The sequence below is a fragment of the Cervus canadensis genome, chromosome 18, assembly GCF_019320065.1.
Source record: "Cervus canadensis isolate Bull #8, Minnesota chromosome 18, ASM1932006v1, whole genome shotgun sequence".
In the NCBI taxonomy this organism is placed as follows: domain Eukaryota; kingdom Metazoa; phylum Chordata; class Mammalia; order Artiodactyla; family Cervidae; genus Cervus; species Cervus canadensis.
The window spans coordinates 37,980,584-38,005,335 of NC_057403.1; the positions used below are offsets into that span (position 1 = coordinate 37,980,584).

Genomic DNA, 24,752 nt, shown 5'->3' on the forward strand with positions numbered 1-24,752 from the left:
TATCAGCCCACTCTGGGCCTGGTCTTTAACAAGCCTGGATACCATCATCCAGCCTACATTTCACTTTCTCGTTTACAATGTGCATTGGCAAATGTCCTGTTGAAATCTGAATTTGCTAACTCTGCAGCATCCTCCTACTTGGTATTCCTGCAAAAAAAAAAAAAAAAAGAAACTAAATCTGGTGCTATCTTTTCCTTTTCCAACTGGTCACATTAGAGAATTTCACCTAGGGGTGATGAATTTCACTGGCCTGTAGTTTTCAACTCCATCTTTTGTCCTGTGAAAATTCTGATACTACTTATGATGTACAACACTTTCTCTGCTTTTCCTAGACTTCGAGGTATAATTATAAATAAGTTTTCACTCCCATTGTCTTGTTTGAACCTTACATTCAGGTTGGCATATATGCTGATTTGTTAGATCCTTTAATTCATGCTGCCATCATGTTGGCAGAGCCAGGATCAGAGTCCTACTCATCTGAAACCCACATACTTGATTGCTTTTCTGCTATATCCTACTTCCTTGTGATATTAAGAAATGCCTTGTAAAATGCCTCTGCGTCCACAGAGCCCTCAGGTAGCAGTCACACCTAAAGTGAAACTGGACAGGTGAAGTGTATTTTTTCTTTCCTTTTCTTCCCATTACCCTCTTCCTCCCCTTTCCTCCCCTGCCCCTTCTCCTTTCACATCTATTCCTTTTTCTTTCTTTTCCTGAAGAAAGGAAATTAAAGCCTAGTATTTTTGGTGTCAAACGGTGGCTCCCAGAAAAAAAAAAAAAAGTGTATTCTTCATTGCGGCAAAAATCACTGCCTCGTGGTCTTAATAGGGTCAAGGAAGAACGACGTGAAAAGCAGGATATTTGTATTTGGGGAGTCTCGTTTAAGGCCGATCTTTCAATTCGTGGCTCGATTAGGGTTAGGCAGAGTTCATGGTATATATAATAGGTTAAAACTGGTGAGTAAGACTGGAAGTACCAGGATGCTATCAAAAGATAGCTGGAAAGCATTGAGTCCTCGGTCAGGTTTCTTAAGATTTCTGAGCTTCAGGTTCCTCACCGTTAAAGAGTTTGACGAGATTTAGTGAGATAACGTGGGACTCTGGCACACGATAAGCGCCCGACAAACGGCGTTATTCTGTATTGTTCTCATTCCAAAGCCTGAGCTTTTCGCTTCAGCGCCTCCGTCCGGTGCCTCAGTCCTCGGACAGCGCAGCCGGAGCGGCCACTGGACGGAAGACCGGGAACCGGGGATGCTGTTGCCCTCTTCGGCCGGCAGAGGCCGCCAGCGCGACCTCCGCCCGGGCGGCTCCCGCTCGCACCGCCGCCTCCCTGAGCAGGGCTGCCCAGGCAGCTGCCTGACCACCGCCCACCTCCCACCACCGCGGTGGCCTCACGACCCTGTAGGAGCCCGCGGACTTCGCAAGCCCGGCGGAGCGCGGCGAGCGGCGCGGACCGTGCGGGGCGGGTGGCGCGGGGTGCGGCGGGCGCGGGCGGCCCGGCGGGGTCCTCGCGGGTCCTCGGCGGGCCCGGGGGAGGGCCCTCTTTGTGGCTGCAGTTGGCAAGATGGCGCCGGTGGGGGTGGAGAAGAAGCTGCTGCTGGGCCCCAACGGGCCCGCGGTGGCGGCCGCCGGCGACCTGACCAGTGAAGAGGAGGAGGGCCAGAGTCTATGGTGAGACTGCGAGGCGGCCGGGCTACGGCAGCCGGTCCGGGGAGGGTGCGCCCGGGCGGGGCGGACCGTCGGACGGACTGACGGGCAGTCGCGGACCGGTCAGTTTCAGGCTGGCCCCGGGGCCGACCGCTCTGCCGTTTCCCCACAGGTCCTCGATCCTGAGCGAGGTGTCCACCCGCGCCAGATCCAAGCTACCGTCCGGCAAGAACATTCTGGTCTTCGGTGAGCGCCGCCGGCGGGGCGTTGTCCGGGGAGCTGGGGTGGGCGAGGCGGGGCGCCCTCTCCCTCGTCCCTGCCTTCTCTCTCCTCTGACGCCTGCCTGCTCGGGAGGGCCTGGAGACCCTGGCTGGACAGTCCTAGTGTGGCCGAGTCACCACGGCCGAGGTCGGGACGCTGCCCCTTTTCGAGAGCCCAGGGATGCTGGCAAGTGCTTCTCGGCACATTCCTTAGTCGCTTGGCCGCAATATTAGCTTTGCTTTAAATGTCCCTGACTTCCTCCGCTCATAGCCTCGAAGTTCACCAAACTGGGCATAAAGGGGGGAGGGACTGGATGAGGAGGTTAGCGGAGGAGGCTGGGGGAACGAGGTGAACTGGGGGTCGTCGGACTGGGAGGAGATGCCACAGGAGCCATTTCTCGATCTTGATAAAGCAGTGTAAGGTGAGAGGGACGCCGCAAAGGGCAGCAGGCTTTGGAGTCCCCACCAGGGACTTTTCCTGCATTGTTTAAGGCTTTACTGCTGGGTTACCTGGCTTAGGTCCCTCAACATCTCTGTCGAGTGAGAGGCTTTGGCTGGGTTCATTCATACAGCCAATACCTATTTGTTGAGTGAGTCATGTACTGCCCAGGTTGGGCCTTGGGACTGTGCAGACATCCCGCAGACACTACACAAGAATCTCAGTCTAGTGAGAGGGGGATAGATGTCCTGGGCATAGGTAGATGATTCTGGAGCATCAGCCATGGCTTGCTGCTGTTTGGAGGTAGGTATTTTGAAAGATAAGTGTCAACATGCAGGGCCGCAGAGGGTTAGCGTTCTCAGGAACACAGAGGTGAGGAGGATGGAGGAGGGTGGAAGCTAGCACAGCCTCCTTGTGGAAGGTGACTGATGAGGTAAGGTGGAGGTACACTGTGGAAGGCTGAAGAGTCGCTGCTTTTTCCTGAAGCCACTTGATTCTTGGGGGCATTTTATTTCACCTCTTCGGTCTGATTCTCATGGGAATCACTTGGAGGGTGGTTTTCCCACTGTTTTTGAGGAGAATGGATGGCCCTCTTTAGTTGATGACCACTGCACCAGGTAATGAAAGACCCTTAGAGGTCTTCACAAATTGGGGGATCCCGGGCACCAGATCTATGTTTAGAAAGGGGACTCTGGCAGAGAGCGGCAGGTGGCCTGAAGTCAGGCTGAGTGCTCACCGTGTCCAGATGGGATGCGGAGGGCCTGAGTGAGAGGCATTGGGGGTGGAGAGGAGAACTTGGATCTGTGGATTGCCTTTCAGTATTCTTGGTCCATAATTCTGTAGTATTAAATCCCAGGAGTGCCAGCAGTGTTTCTTGGTGGTGGCTCCTTCTGATGTTTAAGGTTTCTTTTGAGGCTGGGGGAGGGGAGTTGTTCACTGGGTAGAGGGGGACGAGGAGAGGCTTGGTAATTACTAAGGTTGCGCTTTAAGAGTTTTGCTTAAGTCTGTGATTATTTTCATTGGTTTCCTGGCCTTCAGGGTGCTTGTGAAGGAAATGTATGAAAACTGAAAGTGAAAAGCATCCCCATCATTCATGGTTATGAGGCAGGGTTAGAGTTTTTTTCATTAAGGTTGATTATATTTTGAAGATTTGCTTTTCTTGGGGTAGAAGTTTATTTTGTGAGACACTGGCCCCACCTTTTACTTTCACTTCTCCATTTGCGTGTCTTATAAATTGTAGATAGGGTCTGTGGACCTGCCTTCTTCCTTTCCTTGGGAGGTAAGGATGGCTGCAGTAGATTGTCGTTTGAGATCTTGGAAATTGCCACCTTTCTCACCTCTCCCCACCCTGACTACTCTTGCAGCAGGTCCTGCTTTGTTTATGAATGCAGATGAGACCTCTGTAGCAAGCTCCGTATGAAAGTTCCTTGTGTGACTGCAGACTCCCCATCCTTGCCTAGAATAAACAGTACACTTTGTCTTCTTACGTGCATCACTTGCAGGTGAAGATGGTTCTGGTAAAACAACCCTCATGACTAAACTTCAAGGAGCTGAGCATGGCAAAAAAGGAAGAGGCCTAGAGTATCTCTACCTCAGCGTCCATGATGAGGACCGAGATGGTGAGTGAAGCATTGATACCCATGCAGGTGTCTGAGTCCTTGGTTACCACTCCTGCAACATGGACAGGCATTCTCAATTTTCTGTTTAGTTCTAAGAGAATTAGTCACAGGAGAAGAGATGAAGTGTGTGTTTTTGTAGGACTTTACCTACTTCTCTTTATATAGAGTATGGTAGCAAAATTGGGAATGGGCCTGTTAGCTGGCTGGCCCCATTTAAAAGGAGATACTGAGGGTAAAGTTTCAGATGCACATGAATGTAAGAAACTAAGAAATTTTTAAGTGCCTTAGACTTTTGTTTGAGAGAAATGCTTGGCTCGCTGATCTGGGCACTATTGTTACTCTGTCTGGTTCTAGTGGAAAATCTGAAAATAGTGTAATTCAAAATGTACCTGCTTAACAGATATTCACAAGAGAATTTGGAGGTTTTTGTGTGTGTGTGTGATAGTGTAGAAATGCTGATTTCCTGGGGGATATTTGTTAAGTATTTTTTGTTTTCCCCAAGTGGAGAGAATAGAGACTCAGAGGCAATAATGTTCTCTTTTAATTCACATTTGTAGAATGTGGATAGTAATCGTTTTCTACCTTCTGGGTATTTGGGATGATTAAAAGTGCATGATAAACTCTCTTATAAGGATTAGATATCATTTACAAGTTTTTTCTTATGAGTCCAGTAGGAATAATGGTTTTTGGTTACCACTAGTCAGTATTGCCTCCTTTCTAAACTTTCAGATTTTATGTTAGATCTTGAATGACTCTAGAATAAATAATTATTAGCGCCTAGGTCTTTTAATTTGTAGGAAAGTTATCTATGTAGCCTAAGGATGAAATATCTTCATTAAATTACTTTCTTTAAAATTGCCTTTACCCATTTAAACAGTAAGAATCACCATGTAACAGTGATTTTACAAGGGGACAAATTCCACCATCTCTAGTCCCTCATTTCTTTATTGCTGGAATGAAGAAGCTGATCTCAGATGGTTCCTTCTACCTTAATTCTTCAAGTTCCAAGAATCATATAAATAAAGGGGAAAAAACCCTTTAATCTTAACTTTATGGTCATCTTAGAACCCCAAGGACTTTTTTCCTGCTCCTCCTTCCTTGGCTTCCTTTGCCTTACTGAACATTCCCTGTGTTCATTGTGAAAGAGAGGTGGAAGGTGCTGAGACTCCTTGTCTAAGGAGAGCAGAGGCTTTCCAGTGCCTGCCTAGGCCCACTGGAGTTTGTGTAGGTAGTAGGGTTGGGACTCAGGGGTCACTGAGCTAGACTAGGGGGCCTTACATGTCTGAGTCTTTTGATTCCTGTCTTTGATGATTATTGTGGAAATAACTTGGGCATTGTAGCCAGGCAGAACTGGTTTAGATCCCACTCCTGTAGTCACTAGTTGTAACTGACTTAACCACTCTGTTGCTCAGTTTCCTCATTAGTAATATTGGGCAATGAAACTAGTTTGTAAGTTGACAGAATGAGAGGTGGCGTGTGTTAAGTGTTGCTGAGTGCTTGAAACACAGTGGTAGGTCTAGTACCCATTTTTTCCCCCAAAAAAACTTTATAAACTTTTTATTTTGTATTGGCATATAGCTGATTAACAATGTTGTAGTTTCAGGGGAACAGCAAAGTGATCTAGTAACTTTTTGAAAGTATATGAAACATCATGTATATACTCTTTACATGTCTACAGATGCTTGTTTCAAAGGGCATAAACATATCTCATCCCAGCCTCAAAGTAACCATGTTCACTTGCTTTTGAGTTGAAGTACATGTTAATTTTTATTTCAGATTCCTTAAACTTGCCTTGAAAACTTCTTGACCTCTGCATTTACAGGATTTTTTTAGGCCGCCTACTTGCAAGTTCCTCTTTGATGAAAGAGTTGTCCTTACCTGTGGTTAATTATACATCTTTCAGCCTCCCTTTTTTTAATTGTGTGTTATGACTGGGTTATAAATATACATTTTGCAGGCAATCACCTAGGTAGAGAATATAGGATCTGGTTTGTCCTTCATTTGTGGTAGGACTTGACATGTCAAAGGACCTCTGCCTTCAGGGTTTGGGGTATCCATTTGATACCACTTGTGGTGTGTGTAACCTCCATGCACACGGGTGAGTTATATGTAATGGGCAGTGGGAAGAAAGGAGCTATGTTTTGTGAGCAGCAGGCATTAAAATCTGCAGACTTCAGGTATAGTGCAGTATTTATTTTTGAAGGCATTCGTAGAATCCAAATCAAAACTGCTATCTGAAATGTGTTAAGAGTTTTGAAAGCATAGTTGGATGTAGATACCTTTATTGTACTATTGAAATAAAGTCATGAATATAAGATTTTTTACAGCCTGTAAATGAATTGATTATATCAGAAAAAGGTGGCTAACTGAAGATAGGTTTGTTTGTTTTTTTTTTTTAAAGCAAGAGACTTCATTGGGGAGGGGCCCCCAGGTGGAGCACAGGATGGTAAGGGAACCCAGGAGAAATGCTTTGCCATTTCTCAGATTTCATGGCTCGAATTCTCGGATTTTATGGTGATAGGATTAGTTTCCTGTTTGTCTCTGGCCAGTCACTTTGACTCAGGGTCCTTCCTGGTAGCACACACATTGCTCAGTCAAAATGTTTCCAACGAGGAGGGTTCCGGGAGGTCAGTAGGACATCTAGAATCTCCTTTTGGCCTTTCCTGAATTTGAAGACAGGTTTTTTAAAGTATAAGTTGGAATTTATTGGGGAAGAAATTAATAAAATTATATTTTGATAGTAGGATGGCTCCCTTGAGGTGCTTATATTTAAAAAAATTTTTTCTTGAAAAAGATATTTTAAAAACTTTATGTATGTTATTAATTTGGAGAATTTTACAGTTTGATTATTTAGGTATAATTTTAGAATCGTGCTTCATTAAAAGTCAGCACTTGCACATTTGTGCAAATGCGTTTTTAACTTTACGGGGGAAAACCAAACTACCTAAAACACAGACTAGTTTGATGAGCCCCAGTGTATCTATCCGCTGCCTTCAGGTTACCAGTTCTTGGTGTGTTACGTCAGCTATACTTTACACCCTCTTTTTACTCCACATTGGATTATTTTCAAGCAGACTTCACAGACATTATGTCTTTTTATCTGTGACTACTTCCAAATGTATCTCTAAAAGATTAGGGCTTTTGAAAATGTAATTATATTATACCCAAAATAAGTGTAATTCCTTAATATCATCAGGCATCCCATAATCCATATCTGAGTTATGTAAGTAATGAGTTTATCTCAGCGTTTAATTACAAAGGTCCTGTTTCTTTGCACCCTTTGTGGTATGTGAGCTCACTATTTAGTGTGACTGACAGAAGAAGAGCTTGTTTAACCACAGGCTCTTGGCCCCAGCTTGCTGCTTCACAGATTGCTGATATCTTAGAATGGATTATTTAGACTATGGCACAGTTGTCCAGGGAACTTTTGTAGCTTTTATTCATATTTCCTGATCCTTACTGAAAGCTAAAATGTCCTTTATTCTTTGGTCTTCAGATGTTGCAGCAATTCTGTTAGATGTGGGCACAGTATATTATGGTTGTTAAAGAAATTTTATAGTTTGGACAGTTCACAGGACATCTTGATGAAGCGTTGTGTTTCCTGGTTAGGATTTTTTTGTGTTCTGTGTGGAATTCTGTGGCTCTCATCTTCAAATTTATTCCTATTGTGACTCTCCTTTTCAGCTGTGCTGATGGTCATCGTCAGTAACTTCACTTCGCTTCTTTTCTTAGATCACACACGCTGCAATGTGTGGATTCTGGATGGAGATCTATACCACAAAGGCCTGCTGAAATTTGCAGTTTCTGCTGAATCCTTGCCGGAGACCTTGGTCATCTTTGTTGCAGATATGTCTAGGCCTTGGACTGTGATGGAATCACTACAGAAATGGGCTAGTGTTTTACGTGAGCACATTGATAAAATGAAAATTCCACCAGAAGAAATGAGGGAGCTGGAACGGAAGTGTAAGTAATGTAGGGTTTTCTTAATTGGAAAGTTCCCTGCTCACTTTGGATGATTCCAACCACCTTCGTTTTCAACAGGATCAAGAGGCTGCAAAGCTCCCCTTTTAGAGTGTTTGTTTGCACCATTTATTTCAGAGTTGCTTTTGTTGATTCAGTGGTCAGAAAGTCTTCAAAGCAGGGAATTTCCTGGCTGTCCAGTGGCTGGGACTCCATGCTTCCCCTGCAGGGATACAGGTTCCATCCCTGGTCGGGGAAGTAAGATCCTGCAGGCTGTGTGGCATGGCCAAAAAAAAGTCTTCAAGGCAGTCTTTGTCTCAGCTGTCACAGTTGAAGAAAATACATGAATCAGTGTTCCTTATTGTCATTGGTTTTCTTTTATAATAAGTGTTCTTGCCTCATCCCCTAAAATGTGATCGGTTCTATAAGTCTTTTTCCTCTTCTGTTTACCCCTTGTCTGCTGAGTTCACATCTGTGGGTTTGGAGATTTATTGTGATTTCTGTAGCGAGTTCATTGCCCTGGATGTCATTGAGGTTCTATGGACCCTTTCGTTTGCAGGTTTAAAGGAAGCCTCACAAGAGATAAATCTTTCGGCTCTTACCTTAGTTCATTTTGCCATCCGGCAAATACGATTTTAGTAAAAAATAGGAAGTTCTTTTTTTTTTTTTTTGGTCATTAAAATGAAAGGATATTTTAAGACTCAGGATATCCAAGGCCTTTTGAGAGCAAACTTTAAAGGAAGTTTGTTTTTGTTTTTCCTTTTTGTGATTCAGAAGCTTGTTTTTCGTTGTCTTTGCTTCTGTGCAGTTACATCAGCTTCTGTCCACTTGCCAGGGAAATGGGAGGGGCAGGGGCTGGAGCGGCAGCAGCGCTCTCTTGGCCAGGGCAGTCTTGGCTCCGCCTGGCTTATTTCCACAGGATGACATCATTCCCTTTAGTGAATTAGTGAGGGCTGCTGGGGCATGGCACACGGGACCTTCATACTTACTGGCAGAGACACATCGGGAATCTCGATGTGCTTTTCAAATCAGATTTCTTGACGGGAGTGTCTTCCCGTCATAACTTCAGCTTGTCCCTGTCTCAGATTAGCTAAAACGAGTTTAATGGGTGATTGTTTAGTTTGCTATGTGCATATGTTTCCTGGGACACCCGCCTGTGTGCTGCAGTGATTGTTATGCAGCTCAGCTCATCAGTCCTCAAACACTGATCTTTCTAGATAAAGCCGCTCTTGCCCCTGAAATAGAGACCCTGAAGACAACTTCTGAGAAGACTTCTGAGGCTGAAGAGCCATTTTCCTTTTCATTGCACATTTACCATCATACCCAGATTAATGGCACAAGAGATTTCAGTCTCTGAACCTGTTTTCTTAAGAGTTATAAACCTTGTAAAGGCTTGTTAAAACAGAAAAAAAAAGGAAGAGATTGGGCCAAGGATATTTTTACTTCCCAGAGAGGGAAAGTGTCTGCCTTGGGCCAGGTCTGTTCTAGGTGTTGGGATACATACAGCAGACAGGGTGCCCAATCCTGGGGAGCTTGTGTTCCCATGACACACAGAATTCATTTTGTGGTCTTAGTCATTGATGTCTGTATCTTTTAGGATTAGATTGAGCTGCATGTGACACAAGCCCCAAAATAACAGTGGCCTAAACAAGACTGGGTTTTATTACTCGCTCCTGCAAGTGAAATCCAGAAGTGGTTGGTAAGTTCAGGCCTGGAAAGTGGCTCAAGGAAGACAGGTCAAGGACCCAGGCTCCTTTTTGCTTACTACTTGGTCATCTCTAGGGTGTGGTTCACTTCTTGGCACCTAGAGCTCCAGCCTTCACATCTGTGTTGCAGGCAGCCAGATGGAGGAAAAGCAAAGGACTGAAGGGCGTGTGCCCATGGTCTTCCTAAGAAGACATTTCCCTAGGAAATGTAGTCGGTGTGGCCGTGTGTTCTGTTTGGTTGTAAGGAAGGAGAGGAGGACACTAGAGGGCAGCTAGAGATTGCTGGCACCGCATCCATGCCTCGTGACTCTGGTTAACCTTCTGAGGGCCTCTCTTGTTCTCACTGCCCTTCGTCTGAGATGTTTGGAATGGTATTCACGCCTTTGTGTTACCCGTTGAAGGAGTGCCTTTGTTAGTGCTTGGTTTTAGGTTACATTTTAATAAAGTGGTTGGCCATCTTTTCGCTTGAAGGACTCCCACTTTCCAGATTAATTGCGCTCTAGGTATTGTATTGAATAAGCAAAAGGCTGTCGCCCATCCTGCTTTCAGTCTCCAGTCGGCTGAGTTTGGAAGGCTGCTCCCTGGCCAGTTGTTCTTTCTGGATTAGGGTCCCCAGTGGTCCTGAATCCATTGCAGCTGTTTGGCAGCAGGATTGATGGGGGAGGATAGAGCAGTCCCTGAAGCTGCCAGAAGGTGGTGCTTGTGTGTAGGTTGGTCTTCTCTTTCCAGCTTTGTGTCTGGGGCTTCCCTTGCTTATCAGGTAGAGGAAAACAGTTAGGTACTGTCTCTTGAGTCTTCTCAGAACTATGGAACCAACAGGTGATCAGTGAGATAGGAGGGAAGAGAACAGAAGGAGGTGGCAGCAGTAGGGTAGAGTGCTGCTCCTTCCTGTACCAATTCCCATCTGACGCCCCAGGTGGGCAGATGGCTTCTGTGAAATCCTGGCCATCCCACCTGCCGGAGAGAAACTGTTAATCCTATAGTATGTGTGCACTTGGGCTTCCCTGGGTTCAGTGGTAGAGAATCTGCATGCCAATGCAGGAGATGCAGGTTCGATCCCTGGGTCAGGAAGATCCCCTGGAGGAGGAAATGGCAACCCACTGCAGTATTCTTGCCTGGAGAATCCCATGGACAGAGGAGCCTGGCGGGCTACAGTCTATGGTGTCGCAAGGAGTCAGCCACCACCTAGTGACTAAACAACAACAAATTTGTGTGCCTTAAGTGAAATGTACATTTTATTATTCAGATTACACAGTCCTCACTTTATTTTTATCATTCCTTTTCGTTACCTCTGTTAGGAATATCTGCTCTGTCTTCCAACTTATTTTTTAAATGCTGGATTATTAAAAACATGTGTGCGTTTCCTACTGTTTTTGGATAGCAGTAGTTAAGCCAGTCCTTCAGAGAATAAGGAGCCCAGCCCAGGGTTTCCCACCCACGTTCATATCATGGCATGTGTAGAACACAACAGAGTTGATACAGCGTGCTGGGAGTGGAGGTTCATGGAGCAGACTGCTGGAGCTGCCCGCCCCTGCCTGCCCTCCCGCAGTCCCCTAGCTCACCCGTAACCTGTTCCAGGCTCTGCCGTGCTCACTGTCTTGCGGCCTGTTTGAGTGCTGCCTGTGACCTTGGGGAGTTACAGATACTACCAAGTTAAGCCATTGTATTTTTCCTTGACCTGGAGATCTGTTAAAATGCTTTTAAAGAGAAAATGTGGGAAGACTAAAAAGAGAACATATTCTCAGTTACATTTATATATAATTCTAGAAAATGCAAACTAATCTGTATTGAAAGAAAGTGGATCCGTGATTGCATGGAGTTAGGGATGGTGTTGAGGAGAGGTGGGGAGAACAGATTACCAAAAGGTATAAGGAAACTTCTGGGAGTGATAGATACATGTACCATCTTGATGGTGTTACTGACTCAGGGGTGTATTCATAATGTCAGAAATACCAAATTTAGGGAGTTCCGTGGTGGCCTGGTAGTTAGGATCCCAGGCTCTTTGCTGTGGCCTGGATTCAATTCCTGGTCAGGAAACTGAGTTCCCGCAAAACACCAGTCAGGTTCCCATCCCTCCCCCCAAATCAAATTTACATTTTATTTTTTTTCAAATTTACATTTTAAACATGTGCAGTTTGTTGTGTGTCAGTCTTGGCTCCATAAAGCTAAAATAAAGCAGATTTTAAAAAAATAAGTGGGAACCTTTGATTGCTTCAAGATCCTTCAGCAGTTATCAAAAAACCCTTCTCTGTTTTTGTCCAAAATGCAATGCAGTGAAGATCTCTTCAGTCAGTTGTTTATATTGGCAATGAAATTATATGAATGAGCTTAATTATATATATATGAGAGAAGTTGTAGAGATGAAATATTACATCTACACTTTTGGGCTTAATCAGTGATTTTCAGTTTATGTGAAAGACAGTGTGTCCCCAGATAATTCCAGAAGCTTGGATAATGATACCCTAAACTCTGTAAATTGCCCGTTTGTTCCTCTGGCTCGAAGTAGCTTTAATCACCATGTCCTTATTCTCTGGCTTGGCATGTGACTTTGAAGCACCAAGAAAAAGGTGCAGGTCTGTGGGCTTTGCCTGAACCAAGGCCATAGACCTCTCTCAGCTTGAAGGCCCTCCTGTGGGGTTGCATCCCTGGCCGGAGTAGTGGCTGTGTGTGCCAGGGGGTGAATGTGGTACCACTGACCCCTCCTTGTGTTAGGCAGGGACAGGCCCATGACACACACACCTCAGGATCTCTTAAAGGTGAACGTCCGCAAGAGTGAGGATGACGAGGAGATGCAGGTGGTGCTGGGCAGATGCAGCCTCACTTTTTACCAGGGACACACCTCCTCTGCGTGGAAACAGCATGTTTTTGTGTAGATCAAGTGGTTTTAACTATTTCTAATGAGAAAGCTGGGGAGTTTTATAAGTTATAACCTATTTCTAGTGGTTGCCTCTGTTGAATTAACACAGTTCAACTATCCTAATGTTTTGAAAGTGTAAAACATATAAGAAAATCGTTGGGAATTCCCTGGTGGTCCCATGGTTGGGACTCAGCGCTTTCACTGCCATGACCTGGGTTCAATCCCTGATTGGGAAACTAAGATCCTGCAAGCCTCCCTGTGTGGACCAAAAAAAAAAAGTGTTTGCTTTTTGTTTTCATAGTAGGAACTACTGAAGCCTTAGATTTTTAAAAACCTGTTTAATTGTTAAGAGCTGGATACAGTTGAAGATGACCAGGTCAGTATCTTTGCTGCTCAGACTGAATATGTCAGAATTGAGATTTTTGCATCAGTACCCCTAAATCCTTAATACAGCAGTTAAGTTGGATGCAGTTAGGAAGTTTGTCACAACTCTTAAGGTTTTGTGCTTATTACTCCCTCTTTCGTCTTCTAAAGCTGGCTTGTGCATTTTTTATTGTGTGAATGCGTGTGTAATTTTCTTTTCCTTCTTCACCTGTAGTTGTGAAAGATTTTCAAGACTATGTCGAGCCTGAGGAAGGTTGTCAAGGTTCCCCACAAAGAAGAGGGCCTCTGACCTCAGGTCCTGATGAAGAAAATGTTGCCCTGCCTCTCGGTGACAACATGCTGACTCATAACCTCGGGATCCCAGTGCTGGTGGTGTGCACAAAGGTGGGAGTCGTAAGCTTGGCTGGGTTTGGTCAGTGAACACTCACCATCTGTAAGAAACTTTGAGAGGCTCTAATTAGGTGTCTTCCCAAGGGGATGTTGGGCTAATTCAGGATTCATTAAGGTACACTGAATATATTAGTATAGAAAATATTGTCATTTTACCTTGTTGCTAGAAATGTGACATTTACTTATAGCTTGAGTTAATCTCCTCATGGAGCACTGTCAACTCTATTGAGGGACTCAGATTCAGAACTGAAAGTAGTTTTCTTAAGGCTGTGTAAACCAGTTTGTTTAGATCAAACTAATGGTGCAAAAGGAACACAGAAGAGCAGAATTCTTTTGGCCTTTAGTCTCTAAAGTCTATCGGGCTTGTTTTCAGAAAGGAACATAGCAACCCTCGAAAAAGAAGAAAGGGGATTCAGGGTTTGTAAGATAATGAGGTGGGAATAGAAATAAAGGGTAGTCATAGAGACATAAAGTTGTGTCTCTTAGAAATGAAAAGGAAATAGCTGTAAAAACACTCTGGGTTTCAGACGTTCTGTGATCTTAGTCGGAGCTGGTAGGTTGCCCAAGTACAGCATGAGCTGTTCACACCATACTCTGAGACTGGAGCCCTCGGAGTGTGCGGCGCACGGTCACCTGCCTGTTCCCTGATGTGACCTTGTTTGAGTCCTGGAACAACTGTGAGATGATCAGGGCTGGTTTTTTTTTTTTTTTTGATCAGGGCTGTTTTATCCCACTTTACAGATGCGGAAGCTAAGGCCCAGGATGAAGGGGGAAATCTCCAGTTGCTTTTCATTCTTGTCTGTTTAGTTAATTAATGCTTGGACTCTGGGCTGTGGCTTCCTTCTTTGAAGCTGTGATAATTTTATTTCTGAAGCAGCCAGTGGTCCTCATCTCAGCAGGCAGAGAGGCAGAAAGGTAACTGCCTTCTCTTTCTATCTTCCCTGCAGTGTGATGCAGTGAGTGTCCTGGAGAAGGAGCATGATTACAGGGACGAGCACTTTGACTTCATCCAGTCACACCTACGGAGGTTCTGCCTTCAGTGTATCCTTGGGGCGCTGAGCTGGGGCCCAGGGGCACAGGCTTCCCTCTGTGTGTTGATCCAGTCTTGCTCCAGATGGGGCATCTTCAAAGAGACGAAATACTTCCTGAACCCAGAATAGTCTCATGCTGGGATGAAACTGTATACATGTTTTTACTTTTTAAAATTTAACAGTGTTGGTATTTGAGACTTAATTTCTGCCTATTTTTGATTGCTTTCTATTTTTAATGGTGTACATGTGATAGGCTTTCATATTAAGAAGAAAGCTGATATGTGATAATTTTATTACAAATTATCTTTATTGTATCTTGGAAATCTTTCTAAACTTCACTTTTTTTTTGTTTTTAGAAAAGGTTAATTACCCAAATGACAGTGTTTTAGATGCTTCAGGGTTTCCTGTATGTTTATGTTTTGTCCTGTCAATGAGAGAGATGCTTTGTCAACAGTCTTTTGAGTCTTTATTTCTGTGACAATCCAGTAGCCCCACATCCTGGGCTGGGGAGGGTAAGGATGGGTTCCACTGCTTCCTTCGGGCTCTTCAACTTGTCCCGCTCAGTGGTGAGGGCAGTGACATGGTGGTACCCATCTCTCTTATGCTTAATGGCACACTTGATCACATGTGGGCATCTGTCTGGGAAAGAGCCTGTGTGCCTGGGCGGTGCTCAAGGTTTTCCCAGGCTAGCCTTAGAACCAGTAACTTGACTGCTTGGGACACAGCCTAATGGGTCAGAAGATGGCAGTTTACATGTTTTTAAAAAAAGACCTACGTGGCCCACTATCATCAACATGCTCTATGCTTTCAACTTACTTCCTCTGCTACTATTCCCTTTTTTGTTAAAATTTTAACACTTTCTGTTAATCATATATTGATCAAAACTGAGCAACCTGTGATTAATACTTTGAGGATTGTTCTTGTATGTGTTTGTTTTTGTCTCCTTCTGCAGTGAATTTGTTTTCCTTAAGCAGATTGATCAGATGGAGCGGCTTTGATATACACATCAGTGAAGGAAGAGAAGAACCTCGACTTGTTGTATAAGTACATTGTTCATAAAACATACGGTTTCCACTTTACCACGCCTGCCTTAGTTGTGGAAAAGGAAGCAGTTTTTATGTGAGTTCTTTGTAGGTGATGCGTGTGTGTGTGTTTGTGTGTGTGTGTGTAGCAGAGTTTTATTATAGTGAAAAAGGGACAGAAGAAGCTTTTGACAGAGACATCTAAAGAGGGCAGAGAGTGGTGCTTTTGAATGCTTCTCTTTATGGTACATTTGCTCTTTACATTTTATCCTTCCAAGTGAGGTGCCTCAGTTTCTCTCTCATATAGCCAGCTTGCTTGGCAAAGTTCTTGGAGTTGGACCTCCTAGGGCATAGATACACCCAACTTTACCTCTCCGCTCCTTTCCAGATTACTTGTCGTTGCCTCCTGTCTGAAGGAAGTGGATGGAGTGAGGTCAGGTGTGCTGCCTCTCTTCATTGAAAGCAAGTTGACAAAACATTTTTGCCACTTACTGTCAACTCTGGTAAAATACTGGCTGAGCAAAGGAGTGCCAGCATAGGGAATTGGCACTTTGGGGATCCTGGACATTTTCTGTTGCAACGTCTGGTTTACTGGCATCTGTTGGCAGGATGACTGCCTGCCCCCTCCCTCGCACCTCATCAGCTTGGGCTTTGGCTATACTGAATGCCTGTTGTGTTTCTGGCTTTTCACACTTGGGAGCCACTGGGGCCGACTGTCCTGGGCAGAGACTTGGAACCTGTGTCATTTTCTCACTGGAGAATGAGAAGTATGGTGGATGCATAAATAAATGCTGGAGGTGTGGTCTCTGAGAGGACTTGTGCGTTTTTAGGCTTAGATGTCCTCTTGACTTAAAAAAGAATGGCAGTTCATCCAGCAAACACTGAGTACCTCCTAGGTGACCACGTTTTTTTGCTGAGGACACAGAAATGAATGAGATGTGGTCCCTGTATGTGGCCTGTAAGAGACACAGCGGAGGGGGGGATAGGTCACTGGTGGGGTAGGAGAGGCGGTGCCACAGGGAGAGCAGAGAGACGCCGGGAGGGTGAGTGGTGTGTGCAAGCCAGAGGAATGGAAGGGCAGGAGGGACAGTGGGGAAGACGCCTGAAGGTGTGGAAGCCCAGAGTGCTCAGGGTACCGAACAGGCTGGCTGCCTGCTGTCAGGAGATTCCCAGACAGCAAACTTAGAGACATGGACTGATATCAGAGAACCGTTGTCCAGAGCAGTCAGGCCAGCACCAAAGCCACAAGCACGCAGTGAGTGGTATGCTTTTGGAGTCAGTCAATACCCAAGTCACTTAAGATCTCAGGAGGAAGAGATACAGGGAGACTGGTCGTGTTCAGGGCAATCTGGAGTGGAGAAGAAGCTCAGAGCTTCTGAGGGTGACATAGGTCACGGCAGTGTCTTTGGCACCTGGGGTACTGTTGGTCGTTGCCCATTGAGGAGCTGGTGAAGTCAGCAAAGCCATTTGTGGGGAGCGCCCTGACTAAGCACCTCTATAGAGCTGTAGAGCTAGAGTTGGATGGAGAATGAGAAGCCTAGAGAAAAGTTTGTCATGTAGGGCATTTTACAGTTGCTCCTTACCTTAGGCTGCAGCTTAACTTAATGGAACCTGGGTGCCATCCTGTCCTGCGATATTGAGCTGGGCAGCACCCATTTAGGGCCCTCAAAAACTCCTCTGTTCCTCTGTTTTGAGGCCCAGGGAAGTGCAGATCCTACCACTCCCCTTTGCTCCAGGGTACATATTCACACATTGTAAAAAAACCATTGTCAGAAAGAAGAGGTTTCAGACGACTCACGAGGGTCTCTGTGCCAGAGTCCAAGAGAAACAGTCTCACCCTGAGCTCTCTGTTGCTCTGTATTCTCCCCTCTGTCAGAACAGGGCCCCGCGGTGTCCTAGTTCTTCTGGGCGGAGTTGTGGGAAAGCTCTGAACACTTGCTATGGATCAGTCAGCATGTACAGTCAGATCTTTTGCTGGTTCCTTAGGCCTTGGCCCTGTGACCTCAGTATGGAACTGGACCTGCAGTGAATATTGGCTTCTCTGCCAGAGGCTACCAGCCAGCCCAGCAACTGTGTATCAGAGCTTGGGGGAAAAGGGTATCAGCTGGGGGTCCTCTCTAACCCAGAGTGTGTGGAGTGTTCTCTAATTCAGTCTAAGGAGAAGCAAGTCAGTCTCTGTCTCTTTGCCTTTAGACCCGCAGGCTGGGACAATGAAAAGAAAATAGCTATTTTACATGAAAATTTCACAACTGTTAAGCCAGAAGATGCATATGAAGACTTTATTGTGAAACCTCCTGTGAGAAAGGTATCCAAATCAATCATTTTAAGAGTTGTAGGTGTTTTTTTTTAACATATAAAGATACAAGTCTTACACATTGAACCACTTAGGGAGTAAAAAATAGATAATAATCCAGGGGCCTTTAAAAAGGCTTTAGATGAAATCTGGTGTTATGTAAATGGCTCTGGGTGGTGCGGCATGAGGGACGGAGTGCCTCCACTGCCTCTGGGTTACTGTTCGTAGATGCCCTTTGCTCCTGAGATCACCTGCAGACCCTGAGCTGGGAGGTATTGTTTAGAACCTGCCAGACTTAAAATATCATTTGCCCACATGCCAAGGCTGGCCTTGAAACAGGGTCTTTGCTAGGCTAGAAAAACCTACCTCTGCAGAGACTCCCAAAACCCTTGTTGAGACATGAACCCGAGATTCTCCTTTCGGTGTGAATTTTGACAAGTAGTTGGGGTGTTCTTGGCCTGTGACTGCAAATGAGCGTGTTGCTTCACTTCACAGCTGGTCCACGACAAAGAGTTGGCAGCGGAGGATGAGCAGGTGTTTCTAATGAAGCAACAGGTAAGACCAGTGAGGCTGGAGCAGAGGCTTTCTCGTGAGTGGAAGGCCAGCTCCCTGGGGCAAGGTTAGGGGATACCACAAAGAGCCTGCAGCAACAAAGGGGTTGTTACCAGTTCTCGTCATTCTCTCTTGTTTGTCAGATCAGTACAAGGTACCTGCCTTGCAGATTATCTTACAGCAGTAGGCTTACTGCCTTATTAAGTGCCTTCTCTTTGGAGGGTTTTTTTGGCCGTGCTGAGTGGCATGCGGGATCTTAGCTCTCTCACCAGGATTTGAACCTGTGCACTCTGCATTGGGAGCTCAGAGTCTTAACCACTGACCACCGGGGAAGTCCCTTAAGTACCTGTTCTGTCTGTAAATGTACATTTCCTGACATAACATTTTCCATGTTAACAGTTTACCAAATGCCCTGACCTTACCTCCAGTTTGTCACATAGCCCCCACACAGCCCTGTGCGTGAAGGAGGTGAGCCAATACACACTTTGTAGGTGAGGGGAGTAAAGCCAAGCTGATCGGTTCAGATTGCAGACCCAGTCCCACCTGTCTGTTTCAATGAGACTGTTGTTAGACCCCGTGGTGCAGGCAGGTCAGCAGAGGGAGTCGATAGTTCCTCTGCCAGCTTTTCCTCCCTTCTGTGCTCTCTTTACTTTTTTAGCTTAAAAACTGGTTCCTGGAAGTATTTTTTTTCCCACCATCTATCAAGTTGCTCGATTAAACTGTTTGCATTTATAGTGTAGACCCTATGACTTGCGTGTTGTTAATGGTGCCCTCTAGTGGAATACTCAGGTGTTTCTCCAGACCCGCTCACTCTGCAGGCGTGTGTTAATGGCCGGTGTGTCCCTCTCTTGCAGTCACTCCTTGCCAAGCAGCCAGCCACGCCCACTAGAGCCTCCGTAAGTACCTTAAATTAAGCTGAGGGTCCAGGGCCAGTGTCATGGGTGTCCAAGCTTTGTACCATTATTTTGAGAACTTATATTTGTGTGGGCTTTTATATTTTCAGAGGGAATGTTGTCCCCCTAAAAGCCCAGGGCCAGAAACATGGTAGAAAATCAGAAAATGTCTGATGAAGGAATACAGAGCTCTGGGCATTAGAGTGAACAGGCTTTGTTACCTTGATATTTCTCTCAGGAGAAACTAGGATCTAAAAAGAAACTGAGCTGAGCACAAGCTCCCATTCCTGCCACCTGTCTCCCTAGACTGTGAAAAATACCCCGCAGAGGCATGTCCTTGTTTTTGGAATATGTATTTTCTGTTATTTTGATGCCTGTGTGTGACTCGACCTGGTTTTGGACTTAGGAATCCCCTGCAAGAGGACCCTCCGGCTCTCCGAGAACCCAGGGCCGGGGAGGGCCAGCCAGCGTGCCCAGCGCCTCCCCAGGCACGTCAGTAAAGAAGCCGGACCCGAACATCAAAAGTATGTGTCCTGTCTCCTTGGAGGGTCCTTGGCCCTTTCTTGCTTTAGGGGCTGAGTTGGTGGGTTTAGTAGGTGGAATCTTAAGGCAGCTGAGCTATTTTCTTCCCCACAAGGGCTGTTTTCCACTTCCTGTCTTAGAGAGAGGGAGCTCATGGGTTGGCAGAGACCAAGGCCTGTTCCTTCACTGGAATTGGTGGCCCCTCACACCTGGCTTTGTAAAGGCCTTGCTTAGGCCTCTCTGTATTCAGAGAAGAATACAGCATAAGAAGTCATTTAAAATGTATATTTTGAATCCTTGGTTTTGTTTCTTAATAGGTATATATTTTTACCAATTATGAATTGTCACTTCTTTTGTCAAGCTCAATCGCTTACTAGTTTGGCCCTCATCCCAGTGACTTAATAAATATCCCAAGATACTGGCTTTAGTAAAACGCTCAAATTGTATTTAGTTCTTGCATGTTTGGTGCCTATATTCTGAATGAGAGTTTTTCACAGCACCTTTGGAATGTCATGGAATGTCATAAAACTTCTGCCTCATGGAGTACAGGTTCCCCGGTGAGAAATATAAACAAGTTTCACTTAATTATGCTAACATATAATCAGCCTTAGCAGTAGCCATATATAAGGCATAATAGTGAAGGAATGTGCTCAGTATCAAAGATCATAACCACAAGTGGATAATTCTAAGCTGGAAAATAGTTTGGTGTTTAATTGAGTCATCCAGTTTGTATGATGCTTTTTTCTTTAATGTTTCCTTAGATAATGCAGCAAGTGAAGGGGTGTTGGCCAGCTTCTTCAATAGTCTATTGAGTAAAAAAACAGGCTCTCCTGGAAGTCCTGGTGCTGGTGGGGTGCAGAGCACATCCAAGAAGTCAGGTACTGAAGGGCCCCAAAGATTTATGACCCTTGTGATGGAAGGGTGCTGGAAGATGAGGTGGTAGACAGGAGTGTCTGCTTCCACTGACCTGCAGACCCTCGATGTTCTGAACAGGTGTTTGGTTTATACTGAGCAGTATACTTTACAACAGAATTACCGTATTAACATGCATGTTTCTTGGCACATTTGAGGTGGGTTTTTTTGTTTGTTTGTTTTTTTAATGTGGGTTTTATGTATATTTGGTTCTCAGGAACTGAGTACTGGGTGAATTGAGGTAGATCCTAAACATATGGCCCTGGTGTAGAAGCTCTGTCCGTTGGAAGTGTGGTCTAGAGTGTACTGTTGACATTCTATTTACCTTTTAATTTTCTATGTTGCTTTATAAGGGTTTTGTTCACTCTGTTGCCCCCCCAGTCTCGGCATCAGCTGCCTGTGAAGTCTGCAGGCATTCTCCTCCGTAACTCTCCCTGTCTCGTCACACATGGCCAGCTCTGTGACTGCCCACTCATCTGTTCTTCCAGATGGGCAGGTGGGGCAAGTCTATGACTTGGAGGTCTCTGAAACAAAAGAACCAGCTTCCTCAAAGATTACGCGTTTTCTCAGGAAGCTTGAGGCCATTTCAGAAGGGTTTTAAGTTTTCCATTAGCTATAAGAAATATCAATTAATACAGTGTTTTCCTTAATTGGTGTTTTCTGATCAAAGCCCTCAGGAAATCACTGTATCCTCAAGTCAGCCTGGGCCTTCAGGGGCTCTTGTGTCCTTGGAGACTCAGGAGTCTGGTCTGGTGGCCCAGGCTATAAGCTGGTATTCCCTGGGAGGAAATAGGGGTCATTTCTAGGCCCCAGTTAGTATTCAGTAATGTGTGCACCAACTTTGTGCAAGGTTGAAATTGTCAGCCTTAGTCTAATATTCTTATTGAAATATGGTGATTCCAGGATTCCATATGAGTCCACTGTATTAGAAACAAAACATAAACATCTGTCTGAGGCACAGAGAGTAGTTTGCTGCATGCCAGAAACTCAAATATCACCTCTCGGAAGATGGTGATGAGAGTGCATAGGGCTCAGAGGGTTTTCAGAAAGGCCTTTGTTTTTGGCACAAAGGCATCCCCAGGCAGGGGGCAGTAATGTAGTCCGGGAGCCCAGACCTGTGGCATTTGGAATAAAGAAGGGCTGAATTACAGAGTCTGTCTCCTTATAATCAGTACAATGAAAAAAGACTTTTCTCATTCTTACTGGAATTATCACCAGAAATGATTATAGAAATCTGTATTATTTTAAATGTTCCTTTAAAAAAAATTTCTTTTTTCTGGTCTCATCATTGCTGCTTTTTTTTTTTTTTTTAAGGACAAAAGACTGTGTTGACAAATGTTCAGGAAGAACTGGATAGAATGACTCGAAAGCCAGACTCCATGGTAACAAACTCTTCAACAGAAAATGAAGCCTGATCCTCCTTAAAAAGTGCATATGTAAAATGACCAAATAACTATGTATATTGATCTTCTCTAAGACCAGGATTTTTCTGATATGGCACATGCTATCAGTTTTTGGGGGCAGGGGAGATGAACTTGAAAAAAAAAAAACTTGAGTGGCTGTCCGAGTGTGAAATGCACCTTTAGGAAGGCTGTGTGTCAGACCCCTTTGTGATGGATAACCCTTGGACTCTCAGGCGTGTGGCTCTCTTGTGGGCAGCAAGTGCAGCTGGGCCTCTTGTGGAAGGGAAGACAGATGGAGAGAAAGAGGGCCCACTTTCTTTTAGGGTGGAGCCAATGAGACCAGGAAGTCATTGATCAGATGGTGGCTAGTCCAACCAATTGCATGTTAACAGATTCACTTCTTCATGGGAAGCAGATTAAGTAGCAGAAAGTCCAGGGAAGAGAAAGACTGGAAGGAAGAATGAGAAAAGTGTTGGGGAAGCTGAACGTTGCAGGAGGCGGAGGAGGAGATGAGCAATGTTAGTAAATACCGTGTGTTCAGTAGAAGTCAAATCATTTTTAAAACTTAAAAATCAGAAGCATTTCCAAACTAAACACTAAGCAGAGTAGGAATTGGACTTGTTCTGAATGCATCTTTACCTTACGGAAGATGTGTTGGTGTGGGGATGCCTGAGTCAGGTAGAGCTGATGTGGGGGTGGGGAAGATGCAGCTGCCCAGGGCTCATGTGTGTGGCTCAGGCCATGTCCTCGTGGGAGGTGTTGGGCTCCACACATGTGCATCGTGGGGCAGTCAGTCACTGTGGGGCGTGTTTAAAGTCAGCAGTTACAACATTAGTTTACCTTGAATTGTGTGTTCTGAATAGCTTCTGCTTTGTCATTTTTTATTTTATTTTTTTTACTATCACAGGCTGGCCTATTAGTAGAGAATGGGTGACCAACCTCTCATTTTACCATAATGCAGTGTGCTACAGAAAGTATGAGGGAGGTTTTAATGTAATTGCACTCTTGATTAATTAGCTCACACTGTCCCTGCCTTAAGGTCATTGGAAACTTTCATGGAGTTCCAGTGATGCAAAAGGGTTTTGTCCTAGCTCCCTGGTCTGATCAGTGCTATTAGATAAACAAATGAGTATGAATGTTTTGTACTGAGGATGGAAATGATGCATTTCTCTTGTTTTATGTCTTTCATAAACTAGCATTTTTTTTTCTTATGGAAATAAGTGTTTCAGGTGTTTCCATTTAGGGCAGATTCATGCACATTGTCGTCTCACATCACCCTGGAAGTGACTTCTGTGGATTTAAAACAGCACTTTTAATTTTATACATGACACAGAACGTTGAAATGCAAACACTACCATTAATTTAATGTATAAAACCTTTGTTGTCAAACCAAGGGAAAACCACAGTTCACTTCTGTGGAGTTTACTTTTTTTATATGAATGTTTGTTGTACTGTTTCTGAGCATAACTTCCCTAATATCATTACTTTTACATACCAGATTTGACTGACCACTAACTGTACTGGGTATAACTTAATATCCTGTGTTATATAATAAGACTCTAAGACTGTCTTGAATTGCTTTTTTGTAAAGGTCTGAACACTGTTAAGGAGAAAGCTGAGTATTTACTTACCTTTCTGACAAACATAAAAATATGTTTCTCGTGCCAGTTTTATTGTTGAAAATACACTTTTACCCCCCTTTTTTAATTGTTTTTTTTTTTTTTTTTAAATGTATTGTGGCTTCCAGTTACCAGATTGTCCAGGTGATGACAGTAAACTGACTTGGAATGATAGTTGTGGTATAATGACCAATAGATGCCAAACAGCTTGCAGCCACACGAATGATGGGGTCACTTTATCCCTCTCTAGCATCTGGCAGGGGCGGGCTGGGGCCACAAAATAAGTGACCTCAGAAAAATTATTTGAAAGGCCACATATCCAGGAGGGATACAGTGTGATTTAAAATTTTAATGCAAGACTTTACTTTTATCACTTAAACTGATAAGCACTTTTTGTGTCAGTATAAAATGTACTAAAACCGAAGAAATGCCAAGACACCTGTCTTGTGAAGGAGGATTTCTTGGCAATCACTTTTAGTTTCCTGGGACAAGTGGCTACTCCTAGGATCAGAAGAAGCTGATGTATAGTGTCATGTGCTCAGTGGTTGCCAAAGTCTACCAACTTTGGGGAGCTGCAGGGTTCTTCTTAGGGAGGGTGGGAGGAGGGGGCATATTTTTTGTTATTTTGGGGGTCTTCAAGCATTGGAACCAAAGGCCAAACAATAAACAGCCTTTACTTTTTAAAGTAAAATTCATTTTATTTGCAGAATACACTTGTATGGTAGACTGTTAAAGATAATTTTATGACTATTTATATACATTGTAGTGGCTACATCTGCTGCAGTTTGTCTTCAAAATGGAAAAATCAAAGAAACAAGCCCAACCTTAAAGATATGGCCATGATAAAGGCCATGAATTGGTCTTTCCTAAAAATGCAACGGGTATGCTGCTAGAATTATTTAATTTCATTTGCACTTTTTTTTTTTTTTTTTGGATTGGCATTTTTAAACCAGTATTTAAACTGAAGATGTGTTTTATTAGTTAATTGAAAGTGACTGCTCTGTACATCATGACCTTAACAATGTTGATGCTGTAAGTGAAAGTTCACTGTTGTCTCTATACTAAGTTTATTGGTGTTTTTAACTTAAAAATTAGGACTGCAGATATATTCCCCAACCAGCCTTAGTCCAGGGGTGTGACTCTATCTGGATGCAGTATGCAGTCATGTGGAACCTTGCTTTCTAGTGCTGAAAAGAAGATGTCTCTAATTACTGGCTTCAATAAACACGAATCCAGACTGCTTACAA

General features: G+C 44.4%; 1 protein-coding gene across 1 annotated transcript; it reads left to right on the forward strand.

Moving 5' to 3' along the window:
* Nucleotides 1-1,508: 1,508 nt before the first annotated feature.
* DYNC1LI2 (dynein cytoplasmic 1 light intermediate chain 2) lies at nucleotides 1,509-24,752 on the forward strand. Its single transcript, XM_043436163.1, has 13 exons — nucleotides 1,509-1,667; nucleotides 1,816-1,889; nucleotides 3,845-3,961; nucleotides 7,694-7,924; nucleotides 13,083-13,252; nucleotides 14,206-14,299; nucleotides 15,273-15,408; nucleotides 17,505-17,616; nucleotides 18,100-18,159; nucleotides 19,011-19,052; nucleotides 19,456-19,573; nucleotides 20,333-20,449; nucleotides 21,798-24,752. The coding sequence occupies exons 1-13, from the start codon at nucleotides 1,561-1,563 to the stop codon at nucleotides 21,896-21,898; spliced, it is 1,479 nt and encodes a 492-aa protein (XP_043292098.1). The 5' UTR covers nucleotides 1,509-1,560; the 3' UTR covers nucleotides 21,899-24,752.